Consider the following 14,638-nt stretch of genomic DNA (forward strand, 5'->3'; position numbering starts at 1 on the left):
TATGCAGCATCCTGACTTAGGGCTGGTTAAGCCTGCCTTAGGGGTGACAGGAAGGTTTGAACGTTGCCATTACTTTAAAAAGCAAAGTTTGGAAACTGCTCTGTTAGCCTGCAATGGCAGTTTGGGTGTCATTTTTAGGGCTCGCCTGCTGATGCGCTTCAGCGCATAGCTGGCGAAGCTCTATAGGGGCTTATCCAGTGTTTATCCACTGGCGATTCCACTGGCGATTCCTTCAAGTGCATGTGCTTTTTAGGTCATTGCGCTTGCGCAAGCCCTAAAAAGCGCGTGCACAATGCCACCAGCCGCCTGCCTGCCTGCCTCGCATTACCACATCAAAGGCAGCCCTCCGAGCGCATTTCTCACCCCCTAATTATTCACGGCCGGCCGGCAGGCACATCAAAGGCTGCTGCTGCCGTGACTCGCATTTCTCCTCCCTCCTCCCCTATCACTGCCCAGGCCGGCCGTACTTTCTCTTTACAAGGGCGCCCATTCCTGAATCACTTGAAATCTCTCCACATTATTTGCATTTTGTTAATTAAAAAAATTAACTTCAACACAGCGTTGCACATTTTTCTCGACTTCGGAAGGATGAGTCCCAATCTCATTTGTACAAAGTGTTGTAATGGGATTATTGGAGAGTTAGAGAAACGTGCTCACAAGTTACATTTTTATGCAAATCATCTGAGTAAATAAACAATAGCATGGTGCCGTTTGCGTCCTTGACTTGATCTGGTTTTTATTTTTATTTTGCTATTATTCTCACAAAGGCTAAGAAGGTCTGCCTACTTTAGTATTAAGTGCTATACGTCGCATAAGCAACAGCTAACCATTCACTCACCCACGCAACGCCACTCACCCATGCAACGCCACTCACCCACGCAACGCCACTCACCCACGCAACGCCACTCACCCACGCAACGCCACTCACCCACGCAACACCACTCACACACGCAACGCCACTCACACACGCAACGCCACTCACACACGCAACGCCACTCACACACGCAACGCCACACACGCAACGCCACACACACACGCAACGCCACACACACACGCAACGCCACACACGCAACGCCACACACACATGCAACGCCACTCACACATGCAACGCCACTCACACATGCAACGCCACTCAACCACGCAACGCCACTCAACCACGCAACGCCACTCACACACGCAACGCCACTCAACCACGCAACGCCACTCACCCACGCAACGCCACTCAGCCACGCAACGCCACTCAGCCACGCAACGCCACTCAGCCACGCAACGCCACTCACACACGCAACGCCACACACACACGCAACGCCACACACACACGCAACGCCACACACACACGCAACGCCACACACACACGCAACGCCACACACACACGCAACGCCACACACACACGCAACGCCACACACACATGCAACGCCACTCACACATGCAACGCCACTCAACCACGCAACGCCACTCACCCACGCAACGCCACTCACCCACGCAACGCCACTCACCCACGCAACGCCACTCACCCACGCAACGCCACTCACCCACGCAACGCCACTCACCCACGCAACGCCACTCAGCCACGCAACGCCACTCAGCCACGCAACGCCACACACACACGCAACGCCACACACACACGCAACGCCACACACACACGCAACGCCACTCACACATGCAACGCCACTCACACATGCAACGCCACTCACACGCGCAACGCCACTCACACACGCAACGCCACTCACACACGCAACGCCACTCACCCACGCAACGCCACTCACCCACGCAACGCCACTCACCCACGCAACGCCACTCACCCACGCAACGCCACTCACCCACGCAACGCCACTCACCCACGCAACGCCACTCACTCACGCAACGCCACTCACCCACGCAACGCCACTCACCCACGCAACGCCACTCACCCACGCAACGCCACTCACCCACGCAACGCCACTCACCCACGCAACGCCACTCACCCACGCAACGCCACTCACCCACGCAACGCCACTCAGCCACGCAACGCCACTCACACACGCAACGCCACACACACACGCAACGCCACACACACACGCAACGCCACTCACACATGCAACGCCACACACACACGCAACGCCACTCACACGCGCAACGCCACTCACACACGCAACGCCACTCACACACGCAACGCCACTCACACACGCAACGCCACTCACCCACGCAACGCCACTCACCCACGCAACGCCACTCACCCACGCAACGCCACTCACCCACGCAACGCCACTCACCCACGCAACGCCACTCACCCACGCAACGCCACTCACCCACGCAACGCCACTCACCCACGCAACGCCACACACACACGCAACGCCACACACACACGCAACGCCACACACACACGCAACGCCACACACACACGCAACGCCACTCACCCACGCAACGCCACTCACCCACGCAACGCCACTCACCCACGCAACGCCACTCACCCACGCAACGCCACTCAGCCACGCAACGCCACTCACCCACGCAACGCCACTCAGCCACGCAACGCCGCTCAGCCACGCAACGCCGCTCAGCCACGCAACGCCGCTCATCCACGCAACGCCGCTCACCCACGCAACGCCGCTCACCCACGCAACGCCGCTCACCCACGCAACGCCACTCACCCACGCAACGCCACTCACCCACGCAACGCCACTCACCCACGCAACGCCACTCATCCACGCAACGCCACTCATCCACGCAACGCCACTCATCTATATGCAAAACGAAAAATGTCAAACTCTTCTATTGCGAGACCTATTGCATTTTCAATGCTTGTTTACCTTGTCACACATGTGGTGGCACAACCAGTTTTGTAGTCCACAAGGGACATTTAACATACTGGCCCTAATTGCCTTTGATACCATACCACATACAAGGAACTTATAAAGAACTAAACTTATGCCAATTGTGGGTGAGCCAATTAGACATCTATCTTTTAAAGGGTCAGGCCACTGAAAAAGAGGCCTGTTTGGCAGGACTACATGCACTTACTTACCAGCAGCATCGTCCAGACTTACGAGGAGACAAAAAAGTCCTGCGAAAAGCCATATCTTTACAGAGAGCACTGTACGCTTATGTTCATTCACAAGTAAACACTTTGCTCACAGTGAAGGGGGAGGGGGGTCAATAGAAGCATACAAGGCACAAAGGCCCCGGTTACCAGTAGCCCAAATAAAATCTAGCACAGCAGGTTTTGGAAGTTCCTGGTGCAATAAATAGCACATATTATAAGTTATGTCTATAAAATGGTGCTGAACATGAAAACCAACACTGAGAAATCACAGAATCAGATTTGATCTTAAAGGTATCACCATCACTAAAATAAGCACTTGTAAAGCAGGTCTAACTTTTTCTGCCGAGTTATTTGCTTTGGGAAAGCTATTTTCCTTTGAATGTTTTTTATTAAAGTGTAACGAAAATCTTTCCAAGACTGAGTGTGCGTACCTGAAGATGTTTCGATGACTTTCTTGTAATGGATTTTGTTGTATTTTGTCAAACATCTTTTAAGACACCAAACGTTACAGCTTTTGTGTGATTTAATATGATTTTGTGTTTGCTCACTCCACCTGAAACAACCTTATCGCAGCACAAGGGCAACACAAAGCTGGAGACTAAATAGAATGTATTCTTCATTATCAGCATCAAGTAAGAGCTACACAGAGGAATGCCAGTGTATCTCAGAGAGCACACAACTGGACTCATTTCATGGGAGATTGAGTCAAGGACCAGCTGCTACATTTCAAAGTATTACCATGTACCACAAAGTCCACTCAAAAAGATAGAGCTGGTGATTACTAGTCTAATAGTCTGTCATTTACATGATGTGAGACAGAGGCATCTAAAGGTTCCCAGAGTAGTGACACTATCACAAGGGAAACAAAGAAAAAGCTGGGGCTAAATTGCTATGATTCATTAGACACCGACCTCTGCACCATCAAGTTGCTACGGCTCAGGTAATAAGGATCACCGCACCACACAAACTGTATTCTGTAAACCCCAGTGAGCTCACAACATGCACCGTGTGACAGGGATGTAATCCTGCTGTGGGAACATCCGAACTTGACGTTGTATTGTCAGAGCTCAGCAGCATTTATACAAAGGATGTTTGGGATTCTCACAAAGCACAAGGCTGTTGAACAACTCATAATGGAGCATTCCTAGTGAGAGCAAAGTACAGAACTGGAAACGAAGAAGCCATGATAAATCAGCAACATCCATACAAAGTGCAGCCTCATAATAGTAAAGCTCCCACACTATGCATACTCATTGAAGTGTGGTGGTCATTCTGGGAGACCAAATACGGAGCTGATGAAAAGGACTACCTAGGAACAAGCAACAGCTAGTCAAAGTACAGCCTGGGAGAATTTGTGGATGGCAGACAGCAGAAAATGCAAGAATACACTTGCACTTTAGTGTGATGTATCTCCCGCAAGGGATGGAGACGTTTAAGGCATTTTCAGCCTTGACAGTTTATGACCATGCAGAAATACATCCGAGTATGGTCACTCACACATGTCTCCCAACTGTTCCCACTCGAGAAATGGTCAGAGATTTATTCCAAGCAAGGGCTAGAGTAAATCCCCTTAGCAGTGGGCAGGGGAATGAAATACCTCCAAATGTCACTGGGAGTGTAGGATAAGGAGTCTCTCCACCGGGAAAAGTATCTGGGGATTACTTCCATCTCAAGAAGCATTTATTGTTTCGGTCTATAATCAGGATGGAATTCTGGGAAAATTGCTAATACCCAAAAACGTTTTCATTTTGCCGATTTCTGCTTATTATTATTTTGGAAATAGTGTGGTCAATGCTGGCTGTGCTCACAGCTCACTGTTACTCACCACAACATTAAAAGCATTGCCATAATAAATCACATATACACTCTCGAATATCTTGTATGTCTAGATGTAGGTCTTGCTGTGGCAGCACATCACTGGTCTTTGTCCCAAACCAAAGCATTGTACTGATACCAAGTGTGAAGCCCAGATGCCAAGACTCTATCTTGGGAAGAGAATCAATATTGCACAGCAACATGATTCTTTAAGGATATAATTATCAATTATCTGAAATAATAATGAAACATAAAACCTTACAATACCTCTGCGGGTAGCTACTAATTATGATGACAATAATATATTAAAGTAAAAACAAAAAAAGACTGCAATTACAATGTTTTGCCTCACAATTAGGGACTAGGTCTCTATGAGAAATCACATTTTACTGTGTGCAAAGCTTTAGTCACACTCTACTAAACTAAGTAAGTAAATTACAATAACTTAAGGGGGGTAGTTGATTTGCCTTTTCTCTGAAATTCAAACCTGTTTGTCCATCTGCACCCCATCCGCATGCATAGATCTCGCCTTTCTCAGTTCTAAACAGACTGTGGTCTTGTCCGCAGGCAATCTGCATGGATATAGGTGGAAAGTAAACAAAAAGAGCACAGACTTAATCTATACTGTAGCGCACATGTAATAAAGTTTATTTAAAACAGTGAAGAACGGTAAGTTACTGTTCCATCGTTGGTTTGGCCCTTTATTGGCACCGCAAACACACACCCAAGCCACCAGCCAATTAATCAGTCCTAAACCAGTTTGGGCTTTTTTTTTCCATCTATCCATCTATTTCCAAATCCACCCTTGCGACTTCATACGATACCCTGATGCAAGGGTATTCGGTGCAGTCTGTTTTTTTATAGGGTGCTGGATGGCTCCTAACCCTGGTCTCGCGTTCTACACATAGCACCTTGAAGCAGCCTTGGGGATGACATATGCATTTCCAAACCACAACATGCCTGAACGATACCTGTGTTCCCTAACATACCTCTTCTGTTCCCTAGCAGCACTTGAAGGTAGACTTAGGATTACGTGCGTGCTTACCAAATAAACATGCCATATTAGTATCTATTTTTCTACTCTTTGCGTTCCTGTTTGCTCCTTCCATTTTCCTGTTGCTTCCTCCTGCCTATTTCTGTTCTCTAGTAGATCTATGAAGCATCCATAGAGTGTCCTCAGTGCTTTTCCAGCAAACACTTATCACGTAATGAAAAGACGATATGTGGGGATAGTTAATGTAACCGGTTCAGCTCTTTTAGAAGTTATAATCCAATTATCATACCAGAGTTGAGCTGAGCTATTGGTCATCTTTTCCCTAGGGTGCTGTAAAGAGACTATAGTAAGAGAGAGTACTCCCGGTTAATTTAAGGTCCAGAGGGGGAGAGACAAAACAAGCAAAAAATACAAAAACCTCAGGTTGGACCTATATTCCTTTTAGCATTGAATAAATCTCCAAACTACTTGGAAAAGTAGTTTGGAGATTTATTCAATGCTAAAAGGAATATAGGTCCAACCTGAGGTTTTTGTATTTTTTGCTGTAAAGAGACTAAGCATGGAACTAAGACACGCACTACAAGTCCAAGCCTGGTCAGTGCTGTCAGCTCAATGTTCAGATCCACTCTCCAATCCTACTGATTTTACCAATAATGACGCCTGATTGTCCTCAACAAACAACGGCACTGCATAATCTAACATGTGTGCATTATGCCCACTGGCTATCAGCCCATAGAGGATCGGTCAACTTGCACCCACTTCCAAAATAATCCATCAGAAGCAGGCATCATCGTGGGGTAATGTGAGTAAGCAATGCCTCCTGTTACAATATGCAGCTTTCATCATTTGCAAAACGGAAACACGACAAAGGCTTCCACCAAGATGCAACATTGACTCTCTGCCTTGATTTAGGCAGAAAAGGAAATGTCAGTCTACATGCATAGAGCAATCTATTAAAATACATTTCACATGAGTGGTCCTAAAATGCCAGAAATGTAACAAATTTCTAAAGCTCCCACACTATATATACTCATTGAAGGAAGGTAATCATTCTGAGAGACCAAAGACGGAGCTAAAGAAATGGACTAACTAGGAAGGGTCTCAGATCTACCCGCCCCAAATTGCATATTCTGGCATTTGCTTTAGAAGTTAATTTCTACATAAAACCATACACTTTTATGTAAGAATCCCATATCAGTGACGTTTTTCAATAACCCACTTATATCCCAGTTTTTACATCATAGCCATCGGTTGTTACTAAATTCTGTCTTATTTATATATAGGCCTGTATTATGTTAACAGCTGTGCTATGGACTGTACCAATTCTCAGTTCACCCCCCAGAGAAAGGCCTCTATTCAAGTTCACAGTACTCCAAAAGGAGGTCTTAGCAATCATTTGCAACAGTTACATTTATAGTATAGCCAAAGGCCTGATTCACTAACCATTGTCTGTGATTGTGTTTTTCTCCTGAAAATGAAGGATTAGGTCGCACTGCGTTAGGAGCAAGACTCTACCACTCTCAGAAAAGGCTGTGCCAGGTGAGCCCATTGCATATAACTGAATCAAGCATATCAGCAATATTTGGCATATAGTTTTCAGGTTAAAAAGGTTTCCTTTGGGGGCGTGGCCAAGATGGCGTCGGAGTAGGACGCTTCTTCAGGTCTCTCCGGCGCCGATCCGAAAAAAGCTACTAACAGCGCGGTCCTGGTGTAGCTGCCCGGGTCCAGAGGGGTGGCGGAAGGGCCCCCAGCGCAGCGGAGTGCAGCGGTGCCGTCTGAGGAGCGGAGTGACCCTTGAACGTCCGCAGGGATACCTCGCCTCTGGGGCCTGTGAAGCACCGGCCTCGCGTAGTCGGGGAGCCGACGTGGTGACTTGCTGCGCACGCGGCACTTGGGGAAGTGCCGCCTGTGTTTATTCAGCGCCTGCCGGAGGTGGGGGCAGGGGTCCTGCCGGCAGGGACACGAGCCTGGGCTTCAGAGCCCTGTTGCGGAGGACGGCGGGGACAGCAAGAAGGTGGAGGTGCCTCCGGCGGCCGGACAGTAGAGGTGCGGTGAGCACGCCACGGAGCGTCCAGAACCGGCAGACTACCGGCGGGCTGCGCAGACCGGGGCCACTGGAGGAGCGTGGTATCACGCGGGGCCCAGTGCTGATGTGAACAGGCGGTGCAGGGTCGGAGTAAGGGCCCGGCTGCGGTGCCGACCCGAGCGAGGGCTGTCGGCAGGGTGAGTGCCTCCCCAGGAGGGGGCGTGAGCGGCCGTGACACCTGGGGCAGCGGGACCTGGAGCTCTCTACAACTGCTTTGGCTTATAGGCGGGGGCTGGCTGGACGATTGCAGTTGCCACGTGGTGCCAGGGCGACCGGCGTCGTGATCCACGGCCTCGAGTGGGCAGTGCAGAACCGTTTGGATCACAGACCCCGTTAGGGGACCGGATTGCTGGGGCCGGACTGCTGCACCCTTGCCCCCTGGGTCCGCATCTCATCTGCATCTGACGCAGTTCCGGTTCAGTTACTTCCCGGAGGCCACGGCGTGGACAGCGCTACCCTTGGAGTGGACTGTGACTGCCTTGCCCTGAAGAGCCCTGCCTCCTGCTCGCACCTAGTTGGTGGTAGGGTCCCCTGACCCCCAGCATGTGGCTCGCCTGCTTCAGATCTGCCTTCCGGTGATCCCTGGATAGTGAGGGGGTTCCATTTGAGCTGCCTGGTAAGAAGCGTTGCGATCCTCGGGCTCCACGAGCTCCCATAGCGCCTGTATCCTGTCTGACTGGGGGGGTCTGTTCCCCCGGTCTGCGTGTCACCAGCCAAGATGACCACCGTGTCACGCAAGGGGGGTCGACAGGGTAAGGATGGAGCTTCCAAGTCCTCTCAGCAGCCGGCGTCCCCGGGGGCCAGTGGCTCGCAGAAGGTGTCGGATGACGAGGCGCCTGCTACTAAGGCCTTCATGTCTGAACTATTTGCATCCATTAAGGAGGATATTTCTGAGCTCAAGGCTCAGTTGGCCTCTGACCTGAGGGAAGTGCGCAGAGACGTGGACGGCATTGGCGAGAGAGTGGCGACCCTGGAGGACCATGATTTGAGCATGGCTAACGATGTGCACTTGCTGCAACAAGATATCATCCGCCTCACCGAACAGAATCTGGACCTACAGTTGCACACGGAGGACCTGGAAAACCGTTCCAGGAGGAACAACATCCGCATTCGGGCGGTGCCGTGGGATGGTGAGGCGGGAGACCTGCGTGGTTACGTCCGGGACTTGTTTTTACAGATCTTGGACGAGGAGGAGGTGAGGGAAATCGAGATGGATAGAGTACACAGAGTGGGTCTGCCTAGGCGAGGAAGGGGTCCCCCTCCTGACATCCTCGTCTGTGTTCATGATTTCCAAATCAAAGAACGCATTCTCCGCAAAGCCAGGGCCATCACGTCACTGCAATTCAGGGGCCATGCCCCTCAGCTGTTCCAGGACTTGGCAGCCTCCACGCTGCGGAAGAGAAGGGAGTTTCGCCCGGTGACTACCTTCTTGAGAGAACGTAACATCTCCTACTCATGGGGCCACCCCTTCAGGATCATCTTCCGATGGCAGAATCGGCTGGCACAGATTCATTCTCTTCAAGCAGCAAAAGACCTCTTGGGTCTACAGGATGTCCCTTCTTCACAGGAGGCGAGTGCTTCGCCATCTAGGAGACGCCACCGCTCGTCCTCATGGCATAGGGTTGGGGCTTCCCCAGACCGGCGGCGGCCGGATCGTGCCTCTGGTTTGCAGGAAAGGGCCGAAGCAGTGGCTTCGGTGGCCTCAGCCACTCTGGCGGATACGCAAGAAAGCTCTGGAGCGGCATGACCACCACGGATTTGATCTGACCAGGATCGGCGCTGGGGGGGCTTCGTTGCCTTGGTCTGGGTATGGATGTACTTTTTGGGAAGACACCTCAGACCATGGCCGCGGGGGTTGACCAACTGGCACCCCTGCTCCACTTCCAGTTAGGAAGGCCCCTCACGAACTTTGGACTACTGGACCTGATGAGTATTCTCTTTATCCTTTATGATTTCCACTTCTTTTGTTTGTTGTTTCTTTCTCTACGGGTAGGGTTGGGTGTTGGGGAGTTTGGGGGCTCGGGGTTGGGGGGGCTCTGTGACTTGTGCTATGCTTGGATTGCTTATCTACTGGGGTGGGGTGGGGATGGGGGTTGTTGGGGACGGTGGGGAGGGACCCGTGACGGAGGGCCGAAGGGGATGTTTGTTGTGTGTCTGCTGCTGAGTACGTACTTTACTGCTGGCACCTTAGTGCCACGTACGTTCTGGAAGCTACTGGTTGTCTGCTGCCTGATGGCGGGGCTGAATGCGGGGTGGGTGGCACTTGGCATGCTGAGAGCGATTTTTGGGTTTTCTTTCCGCTATGCCGCTTAGTGTAGGGACGTGGAATGTTAAGGGCTTGAATTCGCCACGGAAGCGGCAGAGAGTACTGAAGTATGTGATGGATCATCAACTTGATGTAGTTGGATTGCAAGAAACCCACTTGGCACGAAAGGATGAGGCGAGGCTTCGCCATAGGGCATACCCCATTGTTTACAGGTCCTCTGCTGTTACGAAGCATCGGGGGGTGGCGCTTCTGTTCAGGGCTACGTTGCATTTTCAGCCGGTGGAGGTCCGACATGACAAGGAGGGTCGATGGCTGATGGTTAAGGGGCACATTCAGGGCAGGTTGTGTACGTTTGTGGTAGTATATTTGCCCACTGCGGGTCAGAACAAGTATTTGCAAGAATTGCTGGAGAAGATTGGGGACTTTGCGGAGGGGCTCTTGCTCCTGTTGGGAGATTTTAACTTGGTGTGGGACAGGGACTTGGACAGCTCGGGGGGGCGTAGGGCGGACACAGGGGTCTTTTCGGATTCCACGCAGCAAGGGGTGGGGGAGTTGGGTCTAGTAGACGGATGGCGAATTTTCCACCCTGCCATGAAAGACTACACATTCTTTTCACATGTGCACCACTCCTACTCTCGCTTGGATCACATTTTTCTTAGCCGGTCCCTCAGAGGGAACATTTTAGATGCCGCCATTCTTCCGATTTCGGTATCGGACCACAGTCTCTTGGTGCTCACTCTCCGTTGGGCGCCACCCGACTCCGCGAGCCGGAAGTGGTACTTCCCGGCGTCAGTGGTCAGGGATGAGGTTTCCAATCAAGCCTTACGCCTGGCCATCCGTGAATTTTTCGAGTGCAATCCACCGTCGGATACTTCTCTGACGACTACATGGGACGCCTTTAAGGCGACGATCAGAGGGACGTGCTTGGGCCTCAACTCGCAACTTAACACCCTGCGTAGAAAGGAGCGGGACGCACTGGAAGCCGAGGTGCTTGAACTCGAGAGGGCTCATAAGCTCAATCCCTCGAGGGTGACCCTGCGTCCGCTTACGGCGGTTAGGGGCAAATTGAAGGCTCACTATGCAAATAGAGCCGAGCTTACTCTCTTGCGATTGGGGCGACATTCATACTCTAGTGGCAATAAGATTGGCAGACACTTGGCCCGGCAATTGCGGGACAAGAGGGAACGAGAATATATAGGAGGGATCAGAGACCCCGCAGGAGTTCTCCATCATCGAGACGGGGCGAAGGCGGACATATTTGGCCGCTTTTATGCCGATTTGTATACGGGCGAGGAGTTGGATGCGACGGCGCAGCGGGAGTTCCTGCAGCGCTTACCGCTCCCACAGGTCTCCAAGGCGTGGAACGATCTGTTAGAGGCTCCGATCTCGAGGGAGGAAGTCCTCTCCGCCATTAAAAACTTGAAATTACATAAAGCCCCCGGCCCGGATGGGTACACTGCTGTCTTCTATAAAACCTACGCAACTGAGGTGTGCGACTTTCTAGTTGCCCTCTTTAATGACATGGCTACGTCCGGAGTGAATACCGGGACTCTGGCGGAAGCGGTGATTACGGTCCTGCCGAAACCGGGGAAGGATCCTGAGCTCTGTCCCTCCTTCCGCCCCATAGCCTTGCTTAATATTGACGCGAAGCTGTATTCGGCGATACTAGCGAGCCGCCTCCAGGACTTGTTACCGGCGATTGTACATCCGGATCAATCCGGTTTTATCAAAGGCCGCCAAACGCACGACAATACGCGCAGGGTGATTCATCTCATTGAGAAGGCGAACAGGTTCCACATTCCGGCGGTATTGGTAGGCCTAGATGCGGAGAAGGCCTTCGACCGCGTGGACTGGAGCTTTCTATTCCACGCGTTGCAGGCGTTTGGGTTCTCCGACCGGTTCATCACCATGGTGAGGGCTAATTTCTGTAGCCCGCGCTCGAGGGTGGCGGTGAACGGCCACCTATCGGCCTTCTTCCAGCACTCGCGAGGTACCAGACAAGGATGCCCCCTCTCTCCCTTATTGTTTGCGCTTAGCATTGAACCCTTGGCGATGGCGGTCCGGGAGCATGAGGGGGTGAAGGGCATTCCATTCACAGGGGAGCAGCACAAAATCTCTCTCTTTGCGGATGATGTTCTGCTATCAGTGGCTGACCCCGCTAACTCTCTCCCATGCGTGCGGGATCTTTTGCTGGAATTCGAGGGAGTGGCTGGCTTCAAGGTAAACTACGGCAAGTCTTATGTCCTGAATTTAACCTTATCACAAGCCGACGTTGCTCGGGTAGGCACTTCGACGCCGCTACCCTGGGCTTCGGGCTCGATACTTTACTTAGGAGTCCACCTCACCCCCACGGTGGGTGGCTTATTTGCAGCCAACTTCCCGCCCTTGGTGGCTAAGACGCGGGCCGAACTGGAGAAGTGGAAGCCCAAATTCCTGTCATGGTTGGGTAGGGTGCATGCCATTAAAATGGTCCTTCTCCCTAAATACTTGTATCTCTTTCAGGCCCTACCGATTCCACTGAGCACTTCATTTTTTGGACAGCTCAGAACATTGATCTTAAAATTTGTCTGGCAGGGAGGTAGGGCTCGGCTTTCGTTTGCACTCTTGCGACGGTTGCGGGCTGACGGAGGGGTCGGCCTCCCGGACCTACACCTCTATTATAAAGCTGCCCAACTAAGAGTCATGGTGGAATGGTCACAGCAATTTTCCGACAAACACTGGTTGCATATGGACCGGAGCGTGACTGGCCGGTCCATCTGGGATTTGGCCTGGAAGCCCAAGCGTGATCGACCGTTGAACGCGTACATTAGTACGCCCACAGGGACTACACTGAAAGTGTGGGACACCCTGGCGGGGGATGAGCGATGGACGACCTTCCCGTCTCCATTCACTCCATTGCATTTCAACCCGGCGTTCCAGCCGGCACTCGCCGAGGGTCCCTTTGATACTTGGAGGGAGGGAGGATGCCGCGCATTGCTCCATCTGTTCCATGGCTCTGATCCCCTGACTTTTGAGAATTGCATGCGGGATTACCATGTGCAGCCAACTGAAAAATACAGGCATATGCAACTGCTCCACTGGGCCACGTCACCAGGAGTTCGGGAGGCTGCCACGAGGCCTCTCTCCGAATTTGAGGCCTTTCTGCTGAAAACATCTGCCATGAAGGGGGCCATCTCCTTTCTATACCAACTGTTGCTTCGTTCTGCCCTTTCTCCTAGACCGCGTTACATGGAACAGTGGGAGGAGATGGTGGGGAGGGACATCGCCGATGGAGAATGGTCGGCGTTGTGGAGGGACATGACGCAATTTAACCACTCAATTCTACTGAGGGAGGCTCATTTGAAGACTCTCACACAATGGTACATGGTCCCCGCCCGACTTCACCGTATTTACCCGGTAGTTTCGGATAGATGTTGGAGGGGCTGTGGCCTACTGGGGGACTTCCGCCACATCTGGTGGGATTGCCCGGTCATCAGACCCTTCTGGGACGAGATTCTATCCCATATTAAAGATATTTTGCAGTATCCCATTGATGACTCTTTGGCATCCGTGGTCCTGGGCCTGCGGGATCCTGGCCTTGAGCACCAGACGCGCGCAGACAAGAAGATTCTATGGCTCTGCCTCGGCGCTGCCAAGCTCACGCTGGCGGCCGCATGGAAGCGGAAAGAGGCACCGGCGATCTCACTTTGGCACGCTAGGCTGTGGAGGCTTCTGAGTCTTGAGAGAATGGCGGACATCTTCCTAGGCAACTACAAAAACTTTAAGCACACATGGGGCCCCCTGGTGTCCTTTCTCTCTACTGGTTTACCCTCGGCAGTTTGCCCGGCATCGCTGAGGACCCTACATCTGTTTCAGTTCTAAGTGTGTGTGATGGATGAATGAGGAATGGATGAGGCGCCGTCACGGGAGGGGGGGGGGTTGGGATGGGGGAAGTTAAGTTTGTGTTCCGCTATTGGGGCATATGTGCCGCTGGGACGAGGCTTAGTTTGATGGCTTTGTGACTCTGAACTTCTACCGGCTGGACTAGACGTATTCCCCAACTGGGGTTACATTCGAGACTACATCTTTTCTGCGGATGTTGGAGCCTGGCATCTACTCGCTTCTCTTGCACTGCATTATTGCCTCGTCTTGCATTATTGCTTTCCCACTGTATGGGACCATCTATGCACCCGATGCGGTGACTTTTGTTTACTGTTTTATCTCTGTGTTTTGCAAAATAAAAAAATTTTACAAAAAAAAAAAAAAGGTTTCCTTACCTGGGTAACTTTGCTGCCAAAGTTCTGCAATCTGTGAATAAGTTGACTTTCACTACAAGGAAAAACAGTGGCAAAAGAAGAGACATAATTAATACCACACGCTAATGGTCCCGGGCATCTTTTATGCAAAAGGTTAGTCCTGTATGGTAATCTGCAAGCCAGCAGCTCCTTGTGTTCAGGTCCTATTTTTATTCGTTAC

The 14,638-nt window shown here is 51.6% G+C and overlaps 1 protein-coding gene across 1 annotated transcript in view; it reads right to left on the reverse strand.

The window, feature by feature from the left end:
- RCC1L (RCC1 like) overlaps positions 1-14,638 on the reverse strand; it is a 129,089-nt gene that overhangs the window by 62,676 nt on the left and 51,775 nt on the right. Inside the window, exons 5-6 of the mRNA XM_078679418.1 lie at positions 14,440-14,491; positions 5,325-5,409 (exon numbers count right to left, since the gene is read on the reverse strand). Coding sequence (XP_078535544.1) covers positions 5,325-5,409; positions 14,440-14,491 — 137 coding nt within the window. The remainder of the gene's footprint in view (positions 1-5,324; positions 5,410-14,439; positions 14,492-14,638) is intronic.

This window comes from Lissotriton helveticus, chromosome 3_1 (assembly GCF_964261635.1).
Source record: "Lissotriton helveticus chromosome 3_1, aLisHel1.1, whole genome shotgun sequence".
NCBI lineage: Eukaryota > Metazoa > Chordata > Amphibia > Caudata > Salamandridae > Lissotriton > Lissotriton helveticus.